The sequence below is a fragment of the Nicotiana tabacum genome, chromosome 18, assembly GCF_000715075.1.
Source record: "Nicotiana tabacum cultivar K326 chromosome 18, ASM71507v2, whole genome shotgun sequence".
Classification (NCBI taxonomy): domain Eukaryota; kingdom Viridiplantae; phylum Streptophyta; class Magnoliopsida; order Solanales; family Solanaceae; genus Nicotiana; species Nicotiana tabacum.
In genome coordinates this window covers 57,151,767-57,178,069 of record NC_134097.1, presented here as the reverse complement: position 1 = coordinate 57,178,069, position 26,303 = coordinate 57,151,767, and the positions used below count along the sequence as shown (strand labels likewise).

Genomic DNA, 26,303 nt, shown 5'->3' with positions numbered 1-26,303 from the left:
GAATCCGGATTAGGCCAAAGCATATAATTAAATTAGCATGTATCTTTTTTTTTCTTCTATTTTTAGAGACAAACGCATTAGAAATGTAGTCGCTTTAGGATATCCTTTCTAAAATTGAGATGAGCCCCGACAAATAAAAATGCACAAGTTGCGGGGCCCTCCAAAGGTATATGTTAGAATACTTAGAATTCGGGGCAGGCCATTTAACGAATTTTACGGCCTTCCCCAAAATTAACAATACGCTAGTTGCTTTAGGCGCGGCTTAATTAAATTACATTCTTAAACTCGGGTGCACATTGATGTGACTCAAATCCAAATCTCAACGGAGTCGAAATGTATTGATAACCACGAGTGCATTGATTGTGACGTGGTTCGAGATGCATTTTCACGACGTTGCAATTCTATAAAAAAAAATGATAATTGTAAAAGCGGTTTAAACTTAATAAAAGCACGTAAGTCATAACATATATTGAAATCAGATATTTAGCCTTTATAACAATTTAAGCGACCGTGCTAGAACCACGGGATTCGAGGGTGCCTAACACCTTCCCTCGGGTCAACAGAATTCCTTACTTAGAATTTCTGGTTCGCAGACTTCATTTGGAAAAGTCGAAAAATTTCCTCGATTTGGGATTCAAGATAAACCGGTGACTTGGGACACCAAAAGCCAAACCTTTCCCAAGTGGCGACTCTGAATTAAATAAATAATCTCATTTCGAATATTGTCACTTAAATTGAAAAAAACTCCCTCGCGCATTTTAACCCTTCGGGGCGGCCCGCGCAAAAAGGAGGTGTGACACCCGGTTATGGATAAACATTACCCTAGATAGAAGATTATCCATACCGGGTATAATAAGCTTATCCATTCAGTACTCCGTTATGGATAAACATTGCTCTCAGTAGAAGATCATCCATATCTGGTATAATAGCAGCTTACACAGCAGCTTGCAGTAGCAGCTTACACAGCAACTTGCAGTAGCTGTTTACACAGCAGCTTGCGTAGCAGCTTACACAACAGCTTGTAATAGCAGCTTACACAACAACTTATAGTAGCAGCTTACACAACAGCTTCCTTTCTTCTATAAATAGAAGAGATTTCGGTTCATTATGTACATCAATTTGAATTCGAATAATATATCAGTTTTTTTCTATACGTGTCTTTACTTTACCGTCTTTATTTTATAAACACTCTCCCATATTTTCCTCGCTCCTTGTCCATATTTATCTCAACCTCTTTTCCAACATATCATGTACAATTTTCTTATTCTACAAGCGCATTTTCTTATGATCCTCCAACTCCATTTCTAACACCAATTCCACCACCTTTCTTTCCACCATTTCTCCCTCTCTCACACGCACACACTAGAAAGCACGTATATATAACGTACATGTATACGTAGAAATACAGATACTTCCACGATGCCGGAAGGTCATAGAGGACACAGAACGCGACATAACCGCGGGGCGAGCCGAGAACCGGGCCGGGCCAGAGTACCGTTGAGGCTACTCCTCCGAGTGGCATCAGTAGCCGGCGGGATACAATTCGGGTGGGCTTTACAGCTGTCACTACTCACACCATACGTGCAAGAGCTCGGAATTCCTCACGCATGGGCTAGCATAATATGGCTCTGCGGGCCGCTTTCGGGCTTGCTGGTTCAGCCTTTGGTTGGACACATGAGTGACCGGTGTACCAGTCGGTTCAGTCGCCGGCGGCCGTTTATTGTTGACGGAGCTGTGTCGATCATGATTGCTGTGTTGATCATCGGTTTCTCAGCTGATATTGGTTGGTTGTTCGGCGATAGGGGTGAGAAAAAAGTGCGGGCTATAGCAGCTTTTATAGTAGGGTTTTGGCTGCTTGATGTTGCTAATAATTTGACTCAAGGACCTTGCCGTGCTCTTCTTGCTGATCTTACTAGTAAGCTCTCCTTTCAATTTTGACTATTACTAGTATCTTTTTTAAGCACGTGCTTGTGGATTTTTCTCCTATTGCATTTTCTACTATGCTTCTTTATCTGCATTTAAGCTTTGAATTTGTAATTTTGCCATTTTGATTCATATATTTGGTAGTCTTCCTTTTTTCTTTTTCCTTTTTTTTTTTGCGGGTAAATTCTCTGTTTCTTTCAATGGAATAATCTTTTCTTCTCGGAGAAATCGGCAATCATTCGTGGCAACGCGATGGACATTTTTCCGACGTGTGCTTGTAAAGTTATTGTGCTAGAACTCGTAGTTAGTGCAATGGACAATGCTGCTCCTTCCCCTATGTAGCGGGGCAGACCCACAATATACTACCTATACGATGGGCTGATCAATGGGCTGATGAGCAAATTATTCATCGATAAGATATACGTATAGTTTTTTTTTAATGACAGTGGCGTCCATTGAGCGCACCTCTACTATTCCAGGTACCTGCTACTTCTCACGGTCCACCAACACAAGTACCGGGTAACTCGGTCCACTAAAGGTTAGGCAGATAGGAAAAATTACTTGGTAATTTTATCTCTTTGGGAGTATAGTTTGCATTGTTTTTATTTTTTAATATATCATCCATTTCATTTTAGGTGAACCTTTTCACTTTTCGAGATTCAACTATGTAAACTTTGACCAACATTTTGAAATTTTATTTTTCGTCCGATTGACATGAGAAGAATTGTAACTTATACTATTTTCGGATAGTTTTTGAATATCTAAAGTTTAATATTTAAATATTGAGTTAATCCAATATAATTTAGCTTCAAATATTAGTTAAAAGGTTCATACAAACTAGATCAGCGAGAGTATTAATGTTGTCACAACTGTCTTGAAATTTGTTCCCTTTACTTTTAGTATATTTTCTTTTTTAGTAGACATTATAATTATGTTTCTGCTTTTAATTGAAAATGAGATGACGATTATAAGATCCATATTTAATCTGTTATCTATCCTATAATAAAAAGCAAAAATCCAAATTAAATCTCTTATGTAGGAAATATATATCATAGTCTACAAGCTTTGGCTTTTCAGAATCCTACTTCAGTTTTCTAATTTCTTTAAGAATAAACATTTGCTTATTTAGTTCATTAATTATGTTTTCATGATAGATGAGCTTAAATGGAGCAACATGTTCAGATTCATATTGCCTACCCAACTTGTTTGGGCTTGCGGCATACTTTGTTGTTTGTATAATGTTTTCTTGGTCCACCTAAGGAGCTAGTAATATGTCCTTTCTATATCGTCATTTCATTTTTTGGCCGCACTCCATTTGGGGGAGAGCAATATATGCATAAAAAATAGAGAAATTGATGAATATGATGGCATTGGTTCAGTTATAGTTATCAGATTTGAGGCAGAGGGCTTCTTGGATTAAGTAGAAATATATAGAGTTAGAGCATCATTAATACGACAAAGAATATAAAATGCTTGGTAGAATCTTTTGTGAGACACCAACTTAATTTTTGATAAGAAACCAACATGTATTGTCTCTTATAAAAAAAGACACCAACTTACATTAACAACAGGGTATTCTCAATCTGTAACTATTTATTACTTCGGGAAGTTGCCTTAAAAGTTGTGACATCTTTCTTGTGATCTCTATGCATGGTAGGAAAGGATCACAGAAGAACTCGAGTAGCAAATGCGTACTTCTCCTTGTTTATGGCTATTGGTAACATCCTTGGCTATGCCACTGGATCTTACAGTGGCTGGTTCAAGATCTTTCCTTTCACCCTCAGTTCTGCATGTACCGTCAACTGTGCCAATCTCAAGGCTGCTTTTGTTATTGACATTATTTTTATTGCAAGCACTACATATATCAGCATATCTGCAGCCAATGAGCAGCCTCTAAGTCCCAGTCAGGTTGCCCCTCATACTACCGAAGAGATTGGAGAATCAAGCCATAGTCAAGAAGAAGCTTTTCTCTGGGAATTATTTGGAACTTTCAAGTTCTTCCCAGTTTCAGTTTGGGTGGTCCTGCTTGTCACTGCTCTGACTTGGATAGGATGGTTTCCATTTCTGTTGTTTGATACTGACTGGTTTGGCAGAGAGATTTATGGTGGTGAGCCAAATGATGGAAAGAACTATAGTACTGGAGTTAGAATGGGTGCATTGGGTCTAATGTTGAACTCAGTGCTCCTTGGAATAACATCAGTTTTCATGGAGAAGCTCTGTCGGAAATGGGGGGCTGGTTTCACATCGGGAGTTTCAAACATAGTCATGTGTCTCTGCTTTATAGCAATGCTTATAATTAGTGTTGTTCGGAATAACATGGACATTGGTCTGGATCTACCCCCAGATGGCATTGTTATCGCTGCACTAGTAGTATTTTCTATTCTTGGGATCCCACTGGCAGTAAGTTACTTCAAGTTGTATCCTTAAATTCTTATGTTCTAATCACATGCATATGTTGGAGAATGGAAAGATTAGACACCTCTAAACTGCAAGTTGTCTCCTTTCTCCTGATTAATTATGGACAACCAATTGCTATCTGTCTTTTCATTTCTACTCTATGCCTTTGTTTGAAACTAGGGGAAGAAAGAAAATAAGATGGAAAATGATGGAGAACTGAAAGGAAATTTAAAACTTTTACGTTGTTTTGTTATAAAGAGTTAAGGGCCAGGGAAATAAGTAGGCCGTTTAATAAGCAGTTTATGGGCTCAAGAGAAGATATTTTATTTCTTCTGAAAATTTGGAAACTATCTCTTCCTTTCCCTTTTGTCTTCTGAAACAACGTCAGATTTTGTCAGTCAGTTGACAGCTTGCTCGATTTCGCTCTTTCTTTTCTTTCGAGTAGACAATACTGCGAGCTGATGACAGTTGAAATCTGTTGCTTTTCAAACTTCTATAAGCTGAAATGATATTATTGTGTAACTGACTGAATCTTGAAGCCTATCAACTGTAACATGATATGGAAGGGTATTAGAGGGAGGTAACTATTACAGAAGGCTTTAGCATAAGCACTATATTTATGTTGGCTTGGAGAGAACTTCGTCCAGGCTCTGATTGTTTTTTTCTCCAAACTAATTCTTTGCAGATAACATACAGTGTTCCGTATGCTTTGGTATCCTCTAGGATTGAAGCTCTAGGGCTAGGACAAGGTAGGTCGAACTATGTCTCTTTAGCTTATCCATGTATCAAATAGAAAGTAATGGTTCAATTATTGCTTTCAACCTTGCAGGACTGTCAATGGGTGTTCTGAATCTAGCAATTGTGATTCCACAGGTATCGTTTTGCTCATCTATTCTTTTGTTTCTTTTTATTTCATGTTGCTTCCAAGCCACTAATTCTATGGATCCAAAAAGGGCTTGTCACAAAATTTCAGCCCTTCCAGATGTTTTGAGTGAAAGCACTGGAGAGAAACAGAGGCATAGGAGAAATGATTTTTTTTGGGTATCTTAGAGTAATGTTGTACCTTGGGCCGGGCCCGGGCCAAACGGGCCGGGCTTAACGGGCCTGGGCTTGGCGGTCCCGGGTGAGGTCCCGGGCTTCGTGGGCTCAACGGGTGGAACCAGCCCGTGACGGGCCTAAGGCCATATGGTCCTGGGCTAAACGGGCCGGGCTCGTGGGCTTAGCGGGCCTAACGGGCTTTTTGATTTCCGGGTTTTTTTTAAAGGCAATTTCTTGTAAACCATATCATGGCTATATAAATAATATATATGTAATATATATGTAGAAATCAAATTATTAAAGTGCTTCAATACATAGAAATCAAATCATTTTTGGAAATTGAAAAAAAATGGCTATTTGTGCAATATGGCCGTTGGTGGTCATTGGAGGTGGGGCCCTCATTTTGAATTTTGAAAAATCTTGTTTTGTAGTATATATATTATACTAGTATATGTTATGTATATATATTACCTTATATATTTTCTTGTAGTATATATTGTATGTTATGTGTATATATTACCTTATATATTTTCTTGTAGTATATATTGTATGTTATGTGTATATATTACCTTATATATTTTCTTGTAGTATATATTGTATGTTATGTGTATATATTATAGCTTATAAATAATTGCAAGTTAAAGAGTATGTTATGTGTATATATTCCTTTATATATTTTCTTGTAGTATATATTGTATGTTATGTATATATATTATAGCTTATAAATAATTGCAAGTTAAAGACCAAAAAAATATTGCAAAAAGATATTCAAGGGCATGTCTTATAATTTTTATTACCAAAAATGGCATATCTTTCTTAGTCTTCCTACCCCCAATGGAATGAGCACAAGAAGGTACTAATACCACCATTAAAAGGGAAAAAAACTAAAAGAAGATATGCCAAAGTACAAGGTACACCATAATCTACATTGTATCTCTATCAAATTTCATAAATCCTTCAAGGTTCGGAGGAAGTTGCGTTGGTGGTGGTGGAAAAGAAGCTTGTTCATCACCACTTCCGGGCGAAGCAGCATCCTCCGCAATTTCTGCCATCATTTCTTCATAAGCTTCATCTATCGCCGGTTGTGATTCCGCAATTCCAAAGTTCCTTCTTTCCGAGCGGATCCAATCTCTAAACAGTACAGATTTTTCCAAGCTCTCCCTCATTGACGCTCTATGATCACCTATTTGAAGTCTTGCTTGACTGAAAGCGCTCTCTGATGCAACAGTTGAAGCTTGAATAGATAAAATATCCCGAGCCATCCTTGCAAGAACCGGGAAATGTTTTTCCCTTGCCTTCCACCATTCCAAAAGATCAAAAGTGCCGTCTGGATTTTCCTTTTCAAGTCCCTGTGACAAATAAACTTGAAGCTCATTTAGATGTGAAGTTTCATCATAATTATCACCTTGAGAACCTCTGAACTCCGTCCAAGATTTAAGTGCTTTTAAGCCCGCAGCTCTTTTAGACGATTGTGAACTAGACGAAGTAGGGGTTGGAACATTTGGCCTAGCATGTTCTAAGGCAAGTTGATAATCATTATAAATTGTTTGAGCATTAATTTTAATTGAGATTTTTGCATCTGCAAGTGTAGCAAATTCCTCATTTGAAAGATCTAAAGCCTTATAAATATTTGAGTACCAAAAATGAGGACCTCCTAATTTCATTGTAGGATTTAACATTGCAGCAACACCATAAATAGGAGGGATAGGGGAAAAAATATTTTTTAAACTTTTCTTTCATTGCATTTATAGCAAGTTGATAAATTTTCCCACCCTCCGAAAATTCAACAAACAAATCACATAGTGCTGCAATATAAATTAAACAGTTTGAAATAGTAGGATAATATTGCCTAGAAAATGCATTTGTAGCAATTTGAAAATGTTCTAAAAAATCTATAAGAATTTTAACATTCGTCCAATCTTGAGTAGTAAGCATTTCATCATCATCCTCACCACCTACCCGAGCATTAAACGTTGCATTAATTGGGTTTCTATATTCATATGCAACTACTAAACTTTCCTACATATAATTCCATCTAGTCGGGCAAGGTTTAGGAACCTTTCTTTCTCTAAGGCCATATTCATCACATTTTTTAAAATATTCTCTTAGTCTACTTCTACGGTCTGAATAAAAAAGCCAATTAAGATCCATTCTAACCTTTTTAATTTCTAAATTTAAAATTCGCATACCATCACCGACAATTAAATGATAAATATGACAAATACATCTAACATGAAATATATTTCTAAATGCGGGATTTAGTGTTGTTGTAAGTATGCCTATAGCACTAGTGTTACTAGAAGCATTATCCATAGAAATTGATATTATTTTATCTCTAAAGCAAAAATATCTACAAATATCTGCAACAATGTTAGCTATAAACTTACCTGTGTGACATGAATTAATTATTCTATACGCAATAATGCGTTTTTGCATTGTCCACTCCTCATCTATCCAATGACTTGTAACAGTTAGATAATCACAATCATTACCACTTCTACCAATATCAGTAGTAATAGAAATCCGATTACTTATATGAGTAAATAAATACCACAAATATTGTTCATATTCATGTTTATATTTATAAATATCGCTCTTAACTGTTGCGCGAGGCCAACCTTTATAAGTAGGATTAAAAACTCTTCTAATATAATGCACCCAATTAGGATTAGAGGGGAAAGAATAGGGTAAGCACATAACAGTAATCATCTTTGCTAATTCTTCACGATCTCTATTAGGATCGTAATATAAAATACCTCCGGTCACAGTGTTAATTCCGGGTTGAACTAGATTTGAACCTGTACTAGGGTTAACCGTAGAATCTACACTTGTCCCCTCTAGCTGCGCTTTCATTTGTAAAAATCTAGCTTTATCTCTAGGGTGTGTTTTTATGTGCCTAGTCAAACTACCCGTGCCGCTACGGTCTCCAGTATATTTATGCGCCATTAATTTCCCACAAGTTTTACACTTAGCCTTATTTTGTTCTCTTACTTGAGTAAAAAAATTCCAAACTAATGATGTTTCTAGGCGTTTAGCAGGTTCTCTATTAAAAGTAGGAGTTTCTACAGGTGGGTCGGCCGGTGCATCAGTTGGGTTATTAACAGGACTAGTAGGTGTATCATCTAAATCCGGTGCTTGGGTTTCATCATCATCCTCATTTTCCTCATTATTTTCTGAGATAGTTTCATTAGGATAAAGAGCATTCATAATTTCATCATCTAATCTTTCACCTGGTGCAACATTATGGCAAAATTCACTATCGGTAAATTGAAAACAAGGGTGATCACTATCAAGAATTACGGGAGGAGGAGGACGTCTAGGTTGACGACTACTTTCAACTTTCTTATCTTTTCTAGGTCGGGGAGCCGGGGGAAGGGTAGTTGGTTGGCCACTACTTTCACCGGTTTTATCTTTTCCCTTACCAAACATTTTTTTCAAAGAAAATGTCATATTAATTACAATTATGCAAACTAAAACACACAAAAATATATTCTTAAAACTTAAGAGTTGAAACGAGTTTACCGGATTGCCGAACAACTTCTTGAAAATTGAAAATCGTTGAAGACTTGAAGACTTCAATTCACTAACTTCACAATTTTTCACGAAGTTTCAACAATAAAATAAGCAATTCTAGTAGAGAGATTGAGAGAGATTGATGAATTGGTGAGTAAAAATGAAAGAATTAGGGGGTATTTATAGTTGAGAAATGGGGAAAAGTGTAATTATATAAAGTTTGGGGGCCAAATGACTATTTTATAAACTACCAAACGGTCAAAAAAAAGCCCCAAACGGCTACTTTTTAAATATGGCCGTTGGGCTGTTTTTTTTTTATATTATAGCCGTTAGGCCCGCCAGCCGGTCCCGGGCTAACCGGTCTCGGGCTCGTGGGCTTAACGTTGAAGACCAGCCCGCCTCGGGCTTTAAGGGACCGTTAGGACCGGCCCACCAAGCCCGACCCACCAAGCCCGTTAAGCCCGTTAGAACCGCGGGCCCGGTCCAGTTCAGGACCGGCCCACAGTGCAGCATTATCTTAGAGAAGAAAAGAAAGGAAAAGGAGAGAAGGGGAGGGGAATAAAGTTAATGATGTTTCTAGCCAAAAGTAGGTGGAAAGGGATCTCTTTTTGTGATTTTTTTTTTGTAATGTAATATTTAGTGGTAGAATATAGAGAAAATGTGTCTAGAATCTTTATATTTGAATTAAAAATATCTTATGAAATTCTCTATAAGACACCTTAGAGTACTCTGTATTTAGTACTCGATAGAACATTTACTTAACCTTACTAAAATTGAAAATGAATACCTACCATATTGTTCATAGCCTATGCTCCTATGTAAGAGCATATCTTGGACATTGTTGCTTAATCAAGTCAATGAGAAGTTTCTTCTAAAATCACATGGTGTCACAGCTTCTAATGTTCTTGGTAAAGACTCAAACAGCTTCCACTACCTGCGGGTACAATTTGTGTTGCTCATCTAGCCATTTTTTTTTTCATTTCTTCATTTTGGTTTCTGGCACTTCTCCTCTCTCCAGCAATGGGTGCCACTACTGATCTCTCCGGCAACCATTTATGCACCGCTCCTCTCTGGCAATTGTGCAGACACCGCTTTGCTCTCTAAGATCGTTCAAGCACTGTTCATCTCTACCGAGATAGCCATTACGACTTTCTACATGGCGATTGCCTTCCTCTAAACCTTGAATTTCTTGTCGCTATTTTGCCAGTTCGAATTATGCTATGTTCTGTCAGAACAGATCTCTCTCAATGAGTAGTGCAAGTAGCACTTTTTTTTCGGTGTACAGTTACCAACCACTTTATGAAGCAAAGAATTCCAATACCGTTTTTCTTTTTAGTGATTGCGTACTATTCTAGGGAAGTTTCAGCATTGACTTTCTATGTTTTCAAAATAAGCAAACTCAGGTTTGTTTTCCCACTTTGAGTTTGAGGGGACTTGTCAGAATAAGAGAGTCTCTATTTAGATTCAAAAGAAGTCACTTGGTCTGCTGAAAGTCAACAGAAATCAGCTGGATTTTTTCTACAGAGCAAACTTCTTAGTGTCTTGCTTTTTGCTATAGTCAAAATCAGCGTTTCTTTCTTTTGCTTTCGATTCTTTGATTTAGCAATTTAAGATTAAATTTGTTAGATGGCCCTAGGACTTTGGTTTAAAGATTGTGTGGTAGACACACGTCATGAGTTTGGTATTTAAGTGGTAGGAGGGTTATGGGGTGGGTCCATACTCCTTGAGTGTCGACTTTATGCTCCAACTTTGGGATTGGCCAGCTACCCCATAGGGGATTTCTCAGTTACTATTGCAACAATAATAACTATGCCTCTGTCCCAAGCTAGTGGGGAAGAAATTTCCCTGTTATTGGAAAAAAAATATATTTCTTAAATGAACAAAATGCATATTTTGTGTATATTTGTTCAGCAGCATTATAAACTTCCCTGTTATAAAGCTACCCCGGTAAATGAACCTTTCTTGACATTTAAACATGGAACCTAACAGTGTTCGCCTCATTCAAAGGGGGCAGTGATTTGCAGGTTTCCCAAAGTAGGAGGTTAGTAGTGTATATGCTTTGTGGGAGAAATAGTAAGGTCTGGAAAATTATGAAGTACTTTAGGCTTTTCATGGATGTGTTCTTGTATTATAAAAGTTAGACGGTGGAAGAGGAAATGAAATTATGAGTCTTCTTGAAATGTTCACCTCTTTTATCCCACTAGCTCAAATTTTGCTCTTTGCATTATATATAATTCTGGTATGTTCTCTGCCACAATTGAGAGGGAAAAAAAGCAGCAGTTATGATGACAAGTTAGTACTGTCAATCGCTGGCAAATAAATATTTTTATAATATGGAGGCATTCCCTTCTTTTCAGTGAAAAATTTACTAGGCTTAGCAAAAACTTGCAATGATATTGTAATTCTCCGAGTGTTTCCAGGAGGAAAATTTTACTGCACTTTAATTAGCATGCATCTTGTCACTTTCCAGAAGACGTCTAGGCCGGTAAATGAGATTCATTTTGTTATTGTTCATAGATGTTGGTTTCACTTGGAAGCGGACCGTGGGATGGGCTTTTTGGTGGAGGCAACTCACCAGCCTTGGTTGTGGCAGCAGTTTCAGCATTTGCCGGTGGACTTATAGCAATCCTGGCAATTCCTCGAACACGAGTTGAGAAGTCCAAGATTCATGCTTGAGGTATCTATTATCCAAGTATAACTATCAATCTTTGGTCTATAGAGTAGCATTGCAATTATCCTGAGTTAAAGGTCTTTTATTAGGCCTCTAACTGAAAATCTCTCCACCCAATTCCTATTAGGACAACTTGGTGACGGGGGAAATGGATTTTTATGGTTGGGCTGCCACTGAGCCCCTACCACTTTTTGTGTTGGTTTCTTTACCTGGTTAATTCAATTTTCAATAGTAACCAAGCCGCATTCATGTCAAAAGCGACACTCGCATTATTGTGGATAGAAAAAAGAAGACAGAACTTTGTTGAATTTTTACTTATTTTTTAATTGGTGCGAACTGTCACAATTATCCAACACAAACTGCAGCAAGTCAGTGAACATATTTCAAGTATAAGAATTCGGCACAAACATCACCATCACTGCAGTTGATACTGTGCAGAGTAGATTCAGATATATACTCTATTCCCAAGTCCTATTTATTTAAAAAAGAAAAAAGGATACTATGCCCAAGTCCCAACTGCTTATGAAGTATTGCTGGCTTTAGTTTCTTCTAAACAATCCAGTGCACGATGCTCTACCACTTTGATGCACATTTTTTGAAGTGTTTAAACTTGTGTATTGGAAATTCATTCATTTAAAATCCATCCACATATTCATGCTCATTAATTGAGATGCAATTTAAACTTATTTTTATCCTTTAATACTATTGTATGTTCATTTATTTTTCGGAAAGAGCTTTGTTTATAGTAGTTTCATGATTGTAGAACAAAAGCCTATCATTTGCTTATTAACACTTGTAATCAGTTTAATGGGGAGTCCTGATTCTAGGTTTATCTACTCCACCATCCTTTACCTTTTTGTAAACTATCAGCTGACTATATTTTATTTCTGTGGTAGGTTTATTTGCCCTGTCGAAACGCAAGTGTTTCGGAAGCCAAATGTATATAGTTTGAATGAGTCACAACTACTATACCAAAAATTATGGCAGCCACCAAATAATAAATAAGACAATAAAGCAACAACAATAAAAGGAACACCAGAATTTACGAGGTTCGGCCAATTTTGCCTACTTCCTCGGACACAACTAATATTTTATTCCACTCCAAAAATACAAGTGAAATAATACTAAAGAGAGAAGATACAAATGCCTTAAGAAGATAAGAAGGCAAATGAGAGGTGAGGTGTGTTTAAATCCTAAACATTAGGCCTCCTTTTATAAGGGAAAAATCCCAACAATTTTTGTCCCAACCGATGTGGGAGTTTGACAACTTCAACAAATCTCCACCTTGGCAAAATTCCACATCTTCAATTTTCTCTTAATAACAAATTTTGGTTGTGTCTTCATCTTCAATCTTCAGTGTTCAACAATGTTGAAACTTGACCGCAGTCACCACTTTTGTCAGCATATCAACAAGATTCTCTGTAGTATGAATTTTCTTCACCGTGACTCCACCTTCTTCTATGATTTCTCGTACGAAATGATACCGAACATCAATGTGCTTCGTCCTTGCATGATAAACTTGGTTCTTCGCTAATTGAATAGCACTTTGACTATCACAAAAAAATGTGATACCTTTTTGTTCAACACCAAGCTCCTTTAGCAATCCTTGAAGCCAAATTGCTTCCTTCACAGCCTCTGTAATAGCCATATACTCTACCTCTGTTGTAAACAAAGCAACTGTTGACTGCAAAGTAGACTTCCAACTAACTGGTGCCTTTGCAAAAGTAAACACATAACCAGTAGTTGATCTTCGTTCGTCCAGATCACCCGCAAAATCTGAGTCACAATATCCAACTACAGACTGATTGTCTTCCTGCTTAAAAACTAACCCAACATCTACAGTATTATGAATATACCGTAGAATCCACTTCACAGCTTGCCAATGCTCCTTTCCGGGATTATGCATATATTTGCTAATAACTCCAACAACTTGTGAAATGTCAGGTCTCGTACAGACCATTGCATACATCAAGCTACCAACAACATTTGCGTATGGTACCTTTGACATATATTCTCGTTCAGCTTTATCTTTTGGCGACATAGTAGTACTTAGCTTAAAATGGGGAGCAAATGGAGTACTAACTGGCTTAGTCTTCTCATCTATGCCAAAATGTTGTAGTACTCTTTTCAAATATTCTTTCTGAGATAAACAGAGTTTCTTTGAACGTCTATCTCTTATTATCTTCATGCCAAGAATTTTCTTTGCCTCACCCAGATCCTTCATCTCGAACTCCTTCTTCAGTTGAATCTTCAACTTATCAATTTCTTCCGAATTCTTGGAAGCTATCAACATATCATCAACATATAGGAGAAGATATATAAATGAACCATCTTTAAGCTTGCGCAAATACACACAATGATCGTATTTGCTTCTCTTGTACCCTTGCTGCAACATAAACTTGTCAAATCGCTTGTACCATTGTCTAGAAGATTGTTTCAATCCGTACAACGATTTTTCAAGTTTGCACACCATATTTTCTTTTCCAGCAACTTTGAATCCTTCTGGCCGAGTCATGTAGATTTCCTCCTCCAAGTTTCCATGTAAAAACGCAGTTTTTACATCCATCTGAACTAGTTCCAAATCCAATTGTGCTACTAAAGCCAACATAATTCTAATGGAGGAATGTTTTACAACTGGAGAAAACACTTCATTGTAATCAATTCCCTCCTTTTGAGCATATCCTTTGGCCACCAATCTTGCTTTGTAGCGAACATCTACTTGGTTAGGAAATCCTTCCTTCTTTGCAAATACCCATTTGCACCCAATTGCTTTCTTTCCCTTCGGGAGATTGACCAATCTCCATGTATGATTCTGATGAAGGGACTGTATTTCATCATTCATGGCAATCCTCCACTTATCTTCTTCTGAACTTTGGACTGCGTCTTTATAAGTGGTAGGAACATCATCAGCTACAATTGAGGTTGCACAAGCAACCATCTCTATGAGACGAACATGTTTCGTTATTGTCCTTTTTGGCCTTCTGGTTGCTATTGATTCAAGTTGTTGTTGAGGTTCCTGAGTTGGAATCTCCTCTACTGGCTCTCCTTTCAGAGGATAATCTTCAGTTGTTTTCTTCTCTGCTTCTTGTGTAGGAAAAATAAATTTTCCCTCAAACTCCACCTGCTTAGAAGCACCTTCATTTTGTTTGGTATCTTTTGTTACCTTATTTACCATAGCAGATTCATCAAAGGTAACATCCCTGCTGAATATTACTTTCTTTGTCATATGACACCATAAGCGATATCCTTTAACTCCAGAAGTAATTCCCATAAAAATAGTCTTCTTTGCCCTTGGATCCAATTTTGACTCTGTCACATGATAATATGCAGTTGAGCCAAACACGTGCAAAGAGTCATAATCTACAACATACTTTCCATACCATTTTTCAAATGGTGTCTTGCCATCAATAGCAACAGATGGTAGACGATTAATGAGGTGACATGCATATGTAATTGCCTCAGCCCAAAATTCTTTGCCCAAGCCAGCATTGGACAACATACACCGTACCTTCTCCAGCAAGGTCCGGTTCATACGTTCTGCCACTCCATTCTGTTGTGGTGTATGTCTAACAGTGAAGTGTCGGACGATGCCATCATTTTCACAGACCTTATTGAAATGATCATTTTTGTATTCACCTCCATTGTCTGTGCGAATACACTTGATCCTCCTGCCTGTTTGATTCTCCACCATCGTCTTCCATTTGAGAAAAATTCCCAGCACTTCATCTTTGCTTTTCATTGTATACACCCACACTCTTCGGGAAAAATCATCAACAAAGGTTACAAAATAGTTCTTCTCACCCAATGAAGGTGTTTTGGAAGGACCCCAAACATCAGTGTACATAATCCAAAATACCTTTAGTATTATGGATTGCTGTACCAAATTTAACCCTTGTCCGTTTCCCTTTGACACAATGCTCGCAAAACTCCAAGTTGCAAGTTTTTACCCCTTTTAACAATCCTTGATCTGATAGAGTCTTCAAGGATTTTCCTCCAGCATGTCCCAAGCGCATGTGCCATAGCCTGGTTGCTTCTGCCTCTTTTTCGTCACTGGATATTACTATCGCTGTCCCAATAACTGTACTACCGCGATAACGGTACATGTTATTGTTCTTCCGATTGGCCTTCATTACCACTAATGCACCGGAGCATACTCTCATCACTCCATTTTCTGCAATGATTTTGAACCCTTTTGATTCTAGGGCTCCCACAGAGATGAGATTCTTCTTCAAATCCGGTACATATCGAACATCTGTTAATGTTCTGATCATTCTATCATGGTTCCTTAATCGTATTGAACCAATGACATATGAGGTAAGAGGGCTGTTATCCGCTGTGTGGATGACTCCATATTCTCCTTCTTGAAATTCCATGAACCAGTCCCTGTTGGGACACATATGATAGCTACAAGCCGAGTCCATCAACCATATGTCTGATGATGTTGATGACTCTGTTGTAACTAATGAGAAGTCTGAATCATCACAATCAGCTACATTTGAATCCATAATGGCCTTTCCATTGTTATGTTTGGCTTTATTCTTCAACTTCGGACAGTCTTTCTTCCCGTGCCCCTTTTCTCGACAAAAGGCACATTCATCTTTGCTGGGTTTAGATCTTGACTTGGATCTTCCCTTCTTTGTCCTCATTTGATTTTGAGGACGACCCCTCACAACTAGTGTTTCTCCTTCTCCGCCCTTTTGTTTTTCTCCCTTTCTTTGTTCATAGCTATACAAAGCCGAACAAACTTCTCTGAGAGAAATTTCGTCATTCTCATGGAGTAGAGTAGTTTCAAGGTGCTCGTACTCATCAGGAAGTGACCGCAATAACATCAAGGCCAAGTCACCATCATCAAAAGTTGCATCCATATTTTGCAAATCTGTGACCAACTTATTGAAACTGGTGATATGTTCGTTCATTGTGGTACCAGGAACATAGGTGAAGCGAAACAATCTCTTCTTCATTTACAATTTATTTTGACTGTTTTTCTTCAAAAATTTATCCTCTAGTGCTTTCCATAATTTACTTGCAGAAGTTTCCTTTCTGTATGGATATTTCTGCTCTCTAGCAAGGTAGGATCGAATGGTACCGCAAGCAACACGGTTGATAATTCTCCAATCTTCTTCTCCAATAACATCTGGTCTTTTTTCTTCAATGGCAAGATCTAGTCCTTGTTGAAAAAGGACATCTAGAACCTCGCCTTGCCACATCCCAAAATGTCCTGATCCGTCAAAAATTTCTACCGCAAATTTCGCATTTGACACAATTCTTGTCATAAGCGAAGATGCCAATGATGACGTATTGTTGACACTTGATGTAGATTCTTCTTGTTTATTGTCTCCCATCTTTGACACAAATATTATTTAATAGCTGACGACAAAAATCAAGACTATTTCCTTTCTGGTGTGGAAGATCAGACTAAGCTGCAACCACAGAACATACTCAGACAGAACCTTGACTCAGTTACCAGGATAAATCTTTTCTGATGTGGAAGATCAGACTATGCTGTAACCACAGAGCATACTTAGAAGTACCTTGGCTCTGATACCAATTGTTGCGGAAGCCAAATGTATATAATGTGAATGAGTCACAACTACTATACCAAAAATTATGGCAGCCACCAAATAATAAATAAGACAGTAAAGCAACAATAAAAGGAACACCAGAATTTACGAGGTTCGGCCAATTTTGCCTACTTCCTCGGACACAACCAATATTTTATTCCACTCCAAAAAAAACAAGTGAAATAATACTAAAGAGAGAAGATACAAATGCCTTAAGAAGATAAGAAGGCAAATGAGAGGTGTGTTTAAATTCTAAACATTAGGTCTCCTTTTATAAGGGAAAAATCCCAACAATTTTTCTCCCCAACCGATGTGGGAGTTTGACAACTTCAACAAGTACAATGGTGCCGATTATTCTCCAGCACTGGGTTTGGCAGGTATTTAATCTTTGCCAGTATCCTGTTGCCTTTTTGACAATTCCTCGATCTAAAGGTTGAAGTATGGTTTTTTTTGTGTGGAGGCAATTGTTATATATAGATCTTTTTTTTTCATTTAATCAGTCAATGTAAAACAGTTTTGCATGAGTTTTTTGTAACCTAGCTCATTCCCTCCGTACGTTATGATTTCTTTCACATGTTTATTGTTTTCCCATCAGGTTAGTCAAACTGTCAAAGTGTCCTGGACAAATTTCTGTGTGCTGATTCTCCACTTTCTAGGATAGAGCAAACATCAGGTATCAGTAAGAGACTTAGAGAAATGGAGTATGTTCCTTTGTGCACTCCATTTCTTTCCGAGTATAGATGTAACCCGTAAATGAGTTTTCCCTTCCTATCGCAAATACCTAGAAGGCTTAAGCCAAATAGGTCTAATCCATGCCAACCATACTTGTTTTTGCACCCAAGAGTAGCTTAGCAGTCAATGAGGTGGGTGGGTGAAAACCTCCGAAACCAGGGGTTAAATCCCGTCAAAGACAAAAAACGCTAGGTAATTTCTTCCCATTTGCCTAATCCTTGTTTGGCAGAGTTAACCGATACTTGTGCCGCTGGAAGGTAGCACATAACTGGTGGAATAGTTGATCTAAACAAAAAGCAATAGGTGGAATAATTTTTCTTTATAAAGTCTAATCCATGTATACTGCAAGGATTTATTGATCAGAAGTTCTGGCATGCAACAAATATTCTGTAAGGTAGTCCGTATCAAATCAAACCAAAGAAAACATCAGTCTGTCTAATTAGTTTGATTCGGTTTTTGATTTGGTGTGGTTTTTCCGGTTTTCTTTGAACTCCCCTATATCACTCCAATCTTACTCCTCATGGTTAGTTGTTCTTAACTTGATTTCTTTATGGAAATTGCAACCACATTTTAGTGTGGGTGGCTTAGCGCCAGTAACTACAGATTTCTTTTAATTGTAGCCCGGTAGAAGTTTCATTTGTTATTCCTTTGTCATTTTTAAGCGATTTATAAACTTTTGACTAGCATTCTCTTGATGCTGGTTTACATCAATAATACTTTTCTATCTTACCTATCAAAAAAATATATGTATTTGGGTGTATAAACGCTCAAAATCATACTGTGTTACACAGCAGCAGAGAGTAATACTATTAAGCTAAGTCTATTCCTATATCGACAATATTAAGCTAAGTCTATTCTAGATTGTTTCTTTTTCTTCTATGCACAATTTAAATGCCCATGAATGGGTGAATTTGTTAACTTCATAAAGTCTAAAATCCAACTTTTGTGCTGAATAGGTCCTTCCCGAAGCCCTTACAATCCGCCACTGCGTGTAGTTTGAGAACACTAGACTAGGTTCCATCTTGTTCTGCACATAAATAATGGATGCAAGGTTGGCTCTGTTTTATATGGGATGAGTTGTTCGCAACAAGAGTTGTTCTTTTGTCAATCTGTCCTGGTCATGGAGATGGTGTCCATAGCTAATATCCTGAAAAAGAAGTGATTACAGGGATGGTAATGGGGCGGTGCGGGTGCGAGTGGTGCGGGGCAGCACGTGTTTGAGCGTTTGCAGAGCGGTGGGGGTTTGAGAGTTTGCGGTTGCAGGGTGGGTTCAATTTTTTTCCCCAAAAAAGTCACGCGGGCGGGTTGCTGGTTGGGGATTTAATTTTAATCTTTGTCTTGCTGAGCTTTTGATCATCTGATAGGTTAAAAAAATTAAATCTCCTTTGGTCTTATTTTTCTTTATATTTGTTCAGAAAAAATTGAGGATTTCAATAAAAGATAGAGAGATATGGGAAAATAATTAAATAAAAAAGAAAAGAATAGGTATACAGGAGGCGGTACTAGTTTTTTTTTTTTAAATTAAGAAAAGAAAAACGGAAAATATTGTGCGATATACTTTAGGTATTTTTATTTTTATAATTTCAAATTCTAACTTTGGGGGGAGTGTTGGGGGGGGGGGAGGGAGGGGGGAGTGGACGCAATGCTCCAGAGCTGCTACCACCAGTCGGCCAGGAGCAAACCAAAATGGCCGCTTTTTAAGACATTCACCAAAACTCTCTTGAAAAATCATGGCTTCACTCAATTCCAGCAAAAATAGCGATTTTAGAAGTAGTCATTCAATGTCGGAGAAGCAAAAGAGTCACAAAGAACTCCTACTGGTTTCGAGGTTCTATATGCAATTAAGATGTTGCGTAGATGCTTGTGGCATGTTTATATAATGCAATTACTGGCAAAAAAAAAAGACAATTTTTTTTTTTTTTAAAAACTGCGGGGCGGGACGGATGGAGTGGGGGACGGGTGGATACGGGTTTAAATGCTATGCAGGGAGGGGCGGGGAAGGTTAAAACAGAAGCTGCCCTGCACCCTGTCGTTCCTAAAAGTGAAGTTGCAGCTGGAGAATACCAGGATCTGCCATCAGACAAGACTATACCAGTTAATAATATTTGTTTGTCAGTAGGATTTATTCTTTTATCAAAAATATTGTGTGTTTAGCTACGTTACTTGATGCTAAATCAAGGTGTGCTGGAATCTCATGAAGTTTGTGCGTGACAGTGGTGAATTGATTTCATAAATCGTGGTTGATGGCTAATAGTTTTGTTAGGAATTTGTTTTTATTTTTTTCCTTATTTAGATTTATTCTTTTAGTCGGAGGAAGATTTCATAAATCGTGGTTGATGGCTAATAGTTTTGTTAGGAATTTGTTTTTAATTTTTTCCTTATTTAGATTTATTCTTTTACTCGGAGGAAGAGTATAATATTAACTATTACTATTGTTTTACTTTTCCTTAAAGGAAAATATATATATTTCTTCCATATTTGATAGATTCCTTTCTTGGAAGAAAATATTGTGGCCTTTATAAATTGAGAATCCTCTTTCACACAACATAATAATATTCACAATGCAGTCTTTAAAAGAGATTTGTTTAGGGAGTTTTTTCTCTCCATAACTTTTTTGTTTAATATTAGTTTATTATATGTTGGTTAATTGACCAAAATCATATTAACGTATTATGTCTCTTTTAATATACTTTTCTATGCCGCTTGTTTATTGTTTTCAAGTTTTGATTTATTTACTTTCGCGTGATGCCTTGTTATTTTCAAACCCAACAAGTGGTATTTGCCAATGGTTCAGAGCAAGGTTGAAAACAGGTTCAATGTGGGTTCAAATCAAGCTATAGCTAATTTGAAAGATTTTTATTTAAAAAAAAGTCAAGAGTACTACATGTGAAGGCAAATTTCAACCATACTTTCAAAACTCATGCTGGTGCATATTTAAAAACAAAAACCATTTTCTAACCCATACATGAGCTCTACCTTTTAACTCATGTTTATTTTTAATGTATGGATTTCACTTTTAACTCATGTTGGGTTCTACTTTTAACTATAATGTATGGGTTCTACTTTTAACTTTGTTCACTTTCAATGTTGGGTTCTAATATTTTAACTCGTGCTCATCTTTAACACACGAGGCTCCAATTTTTAACCCATCCCTATTTTTAACTATGCCAAGCAGCATCAGTGAAGAATATGTGAAGAAGGCGAACCAAGCGTTGTCAAAAAAATTCAGGCCAAAGGGGATAATTGTTAGGAATTTGTCTTGATTTTCTTACCTTATTTGGATTTATTTTTTAGTTGAAGGAAGAGTAGAATATTAACCATAATTATTTTACTTTTCCGTAAAGGAACATATAGGTCTCTTCAATAATTGACAGATTCTTTTATTGGAGGAAAAAGTTGTGGCCTCTATAAATTGAGAATTCTTCCTTCACACAATAACATAATAATATCCACAATGTAGTCTTTAAAAGAACTTTGTTTACGGGTAGATTTTTCTCTCCATAACTTTTTTCTTTTAGTTTTTTCATATATTGTTCAATTGACCAAATCATATTAAAGTATTGTGTCTTTTTTAATATACTTCTCTATCATGTCTGGTTTAACGTCTTCAAGGATTTCTTTATTAGCTTTCGCGTGACGCCTTGTTATTTTCGAACCAAACAAGGTTTATGATCTTTTATGTGGGAAGCTTGTTGATAAATAAAGATTTCTTTTACTAATATTCTCTGGTTTTTCTTACTTTTTTTTGTACCCTGGAAGATTCGTGTGGTTATTGCATTATCAGTATCTATAAAAGGCTGACCTTCAGTGCAATCATGTAATGCTTAGTTATATGCTAATGGTAACATTAAATAATGATGAAATTGAATTGTAACTTAGCTGACATGACAAAACGCAATGTTTGGAGAGATAAGATGCCTAAATTACACCATTTGTTAGATTAATGTTTTACTTAATGTGAATGATCTTAAAAGTTTTGCTAACACATTTTTTATCCCTCAGTGAGAATCCTATAAAAAGAAGCTGCAAAGCACTTGCACTTGTATGCCACCTTGGCAAAAATAATATAGAAATGCTTTCATTTTTGGCCATTTTTTCATCCGGAATTATCAGTCGACCCACTTTTACACTCTAAGCGATTGGGGAGAAACCTTATTTTTCACCTTCAATTGGTCAAAATATGCAAAATTTCTTACTTTTCGTGAAGGATTAGATCCTTGCTGGGAAAGCTTAATAGAGTGACCAAGCTAAGACCTTAGACGACGAGTTTTGATTTCAAAATTAAGTGTGTTTTGGTAGATCCAGAAAGTTTAGCCAACATCATAAAATGGAGAGTTTTGGAGCAAGTGAAGTTAACTACAAACATAGTTACGGTAACAAAACTTCTGGTTGGGTTCAATTTAACAAGTTTAACGACCCGAGGAGAAATCTTATTGCCAACACAGGCCGAGAAAGTAACGAAGACCACCCCGTTTGAAGTGGTAGATGGCGACATGGGCTATAATGTGATCTTTGGAAGGCCATGGATACATGAAATTAGGGTTGTACCTTCAATATACCATCAGCTGTTGAAATTTCCCACGCCAGAAGGGATCAAGCAGATCAGAGGAGATCAACCGGCTACAAGGGAGATAAACACAGTGATTGTTTCCAGCAGCAAAGAAAAAGAAACTAGCAAACAACAATTACAGGAACTAGTGCCTTCTCCCATCCCAATTGAAGATGATAAAAATGAGGAGTCATCAGAATTATAGGGGCCTACCGGAGGAAATGGACGCGACCAAATCAACCGCAGTAGAGCTCGAACAAGTAGCCTTGTTCGAGGAGTTCTTAGAAAGAAAATTTCATTTAGGAACGGGTTTGAATCCCGAACTCAGGTTAAAAATTATGGATTTTCTAAAATTTAACGTTGATTGTTTTGCATGGTCGCATTCAGATATGACAGATTGTCCCAAAGCTGAGTTTGGATCCTATCTTCTCTCCAGTAAGGCAGAAGAAACGATAGATAGCAGAGGTCAGAAATAGGTTTGTCAAGGAAGAGGTAACACGATTATTAAATATAGGTAATAATACATTTAGAATGTGTGTAGATTATAAAGATTTGAATAAGGCATGCCCTAAAGACTTTTTCCCATTGCCAAACATTGATCAAATGATTGATGATAAAGTCGGGCATGAGTTAATGTGCCACGATCGAAACCGATGGTCTATGACGAGTGCCCGAGTCCTACCTGTCGAACACCACTAACCATACGTCTAAGATATAAACATGAAATGAGGAAAGGTTATGCATGACATCTGCCAATAAACTGCTAAATCATATGCAGGCAGAAGAGCCCAACACGACATATATATATATATATATATATATATATATATATATATATATATATATATATATATATATATATGCAGAATATGGTAGGGCGAGCCTACACGACTACTATCCAGCTATACATGATTGTCTACAGACCTTTAGTAGAGATACAACTGTATAAAAGACAGGACTGGGCCCCGTCATACCCATATATATACAAAAATATCATACCAAAACCCAATAGTAGCTCTAGATCAAATGGAGCACCAACTCTCGCTGAGCAAGGATCCTAAGAAGGGGGACCGTCAGCCTGTCTACCTGTACCTGCAGGCATGAAATGCAGACCCCATGCAATAGGAGCGTCAGTACGAATAATGTACTGAGTATGTAAAGCATAAAAATTAGTATATAAAAGACATGAAACAAATATGGAGTAAAGGACTCAACCTGTAAGTCTGAATAGATCTATGAATTATGAAACATTTATAATGCTATGCATATGCGTATAAATGTCATATCATGCATAGGTATGATATACATAATATCATTAAGCCTCTGAGGGCATCCCATCATATCATCTCTGCCTCAATGGACGAATCATCAACATATACCAACTGATCAGGTAGAGGTGCATATATAATGCCATAACCTTTTTCCGTACCCCATATACATATATATATACGCGTATATAACGCCATCTGGTCATGGGTCAATGTACATGTATAAATGAATGCAATGCATAAGAAGTAAGTCAATAAGATCTCTCGGGATGTCATAAGATCAATACGCCTTCGGTTAATATAATGAAATTAACTTTATTAATTTACGTATTTTCTAAGACCAATGAATAGACGATATAATAATAGGACATGTGGGGAATCATGAACATAGGCAACCCTAGTACTTCTAAGAATATAGTCGTTTGAGAAAGTTGTGTGTTTGCTTGTTTCGCTGTATCATATGGATCATGCTAAAAGGAAAGAAGAGATAGCCTTAACATCCTTATAGAAATCTTTCCAATAACAATGCTAAACTCAGCTCATTGCACTTTAATCTACAACAACGATAGTGAAGCTATTGTCAAGCCATGAATGACTCTCTCATTCATATAACAAAAGTAGCTTAATCTGTAACAAAACAAGCAGTATTTTCTCTGATTTTACTGCTTCCTCAAGCCTATTTTAGGAGAGACAACAACACAATACAATCAACAACTCAAAAACAACCTAACTACAATTCGGGACATTTAATACAAAAAACTCAAATATACCATAATACACCCAATCAATAAGTTATCAATTAGCCTGAAATTGCAACGGCGAGCGACCATTCCACTATCTTACCACATGTGGCATTTCTCCACGACCTTTATTCTTCCAAACTCCATAAATCAGCAGCACAAGAGGCCAACACTAGTGGACTACAAAACAGTCTACTACAAGTGGAATAAATCGAACTCACGACTTTCGATCACCGTCCCGTGAGTCCTAACTATTAGGAAACGAATTTATCAACCTTCCTTGAGATTTAAAAGCTTAAATACAAAAATTAGGCATTTTCTTAACTATGAAGTACCTTCCAAAACTCAAACTACAATGAAAATGAGAGGCGGTATAATGATATTTACATCGTAGGGATCGTTCTAATGTTATCGCTTCTTGATTTCGTCCCCGAGATGTTAATCCTTTTTGAAACCCTTGTATAAAGCTTAAGGGTACATTTATAGGTCCTATTTGGTCGTGGTCTCTGAAATAATGAAGAAAAAGATGACATAAGGCATATGTATATATCCACTTTTGAAAAGTCAAAGAGGTGCTAGCTTGGCACCCTGGCATTGACCCTTCTTCCGATGATTATATCTTTTTATCCGAATTTGTATGAATGAACGATTAAGAGTTTTGGAAAACATTCCAAGACCTTCAATTTGGCATATAATATATCCCAAGAATACCTCATATAACACATAAAATGTATTGCTCAAAAAGCTTCGTTACAAGGTAAATCCTTAGTCGTTTTTTACGCAACTTAAATCTGATTTTTCCCAAACTTTATATTTTATATCCAAACATCATATATAGTCATATTATGGCTTTAGAATCATTTAAATGATGATTAGAAAGTCTCATATTCATTATATGTCACCTTAGGACGCACATGATGTAACAATCGTCCTCTATTAGAAGTATTCATCCTCGAATGTTAAACTCCCAGAGATCTATATAAATTTTGGCAGAGTCTCCTCTGTAACAGTACTAAAACCAACCTGTCATGCAGAAAACCCAACAATACAAATCCAAACGGGTCCACAATCATCAATAACACCAATGGCCTCATACGATCAATGATAGTAACTAACATAAGAATCTAGTATCGTATACACACCTAAAGGCTGTGATGTCTCAATCGACTCCTCTTCCAAAAGTGGAAACAAGTGAGAATACCTAGACTTTATTCAGCTTCCCAAGTCATCTCCTCCACATTCTTGTTTCTCCAAAGTACCTTAACCGAAGCAATGCCCTCAGTTCTCAATCTTCAAACTTGACTATCTAGTATCGCAATGGGAGCCTCCCCATATGATAATTGCTATGTGACCTGAACATCGTCAACTGAAATGACCCTAAATGGATCTCCGATACACTTACAGAGCATACACATAAAAGACTGGATGCAAGGACTCCAAGTTGGAAGGCAAGTCTAACTCATATGCTACTTGGCCTATTCTGTGTATGATCTTATAAGGTCTAATGTACCGAGGGCTAAGCTTTCCTTTCTTACCGAATCTCATAATGCCTTTCATCGGTGATACCTTTAGGAATACCCAATCGTCCACCTGAAACTCCAAGTCTCGTCGTTGATTATCTGCATAGGACTTCTGACAACTCTGAGCTGCCAATAGTCTTTCTCTTATAAGTTTGATCTTCTCAACTGCCTGTTATACCAACTCTGGTCCTACTAACTTAGTTTCCCCAACATTGAACCATCTGATAGGCGACCTACATTTTTCGTCCATAAAGAGCTTCGTATGAAGCCATTTGAATGCTGGAATGATAACTATTATTATATGCAAACTCAATAAGAGGAAGATGATCACCCCAGTTACCCATGAAGTCTATCACACAAGCCCCTAGCATATCCTCAAGTGTCTGAATAG

The 26,303-nt window shown here is 37.1% G+C and overlaps 1 protein-coding gene across 5 annotated transcripts in view; it reads left to right on the top strand.

The window, feature by feature from the left end:
• The first annotated feature begins 1,173 nt into the window (after positions 1-1,173).
• The window catches only part of LOC107764038 (sucrose transport protein SUC4-like), a 38,557-nt gene continuing 13,427 nt past the window's right edge, over positions 1,174-26,303 (top strand). The window contains exons 1-6 of one of the 5 annotated variants that reach the window (XM_075236875.1): positions 1,174-1,915; positions 3,581-4,323; positions 5,006-5,069; positions 5,150-5,193; positions 11,389-11,548; positions 21,011-21,332. In XM_075236875.1, coding sequence (XP_075092976.1) covers positions 1,420-1,915; positions 3,581-4,323; positions 5,006-5,069; positions 5,150-5,193; positions 11,389-11,547 — 1,506 coding nt within the window. In that variant the 5' untranslated portion in view covers positions 1,174-1,419 and the 3' untranslated portion in view covers position 11,548; positions 21,011-21,332. Of the gene's footprint in view, positions 1,916-3,580; positions 4,324-5,005; positions 5,070-5,149; positions 5,194-11,388; positions 12,348-12,438; positions 12,577-18,791; positions 20,134-21,010; positions 21,333-26,303 lie in introns of those variants that run through there. The other 4 variants (XM_075236874.1, XM_075236876.1, XM_075236877.1 and 1 more) reach the window with 4 other exon arrangements.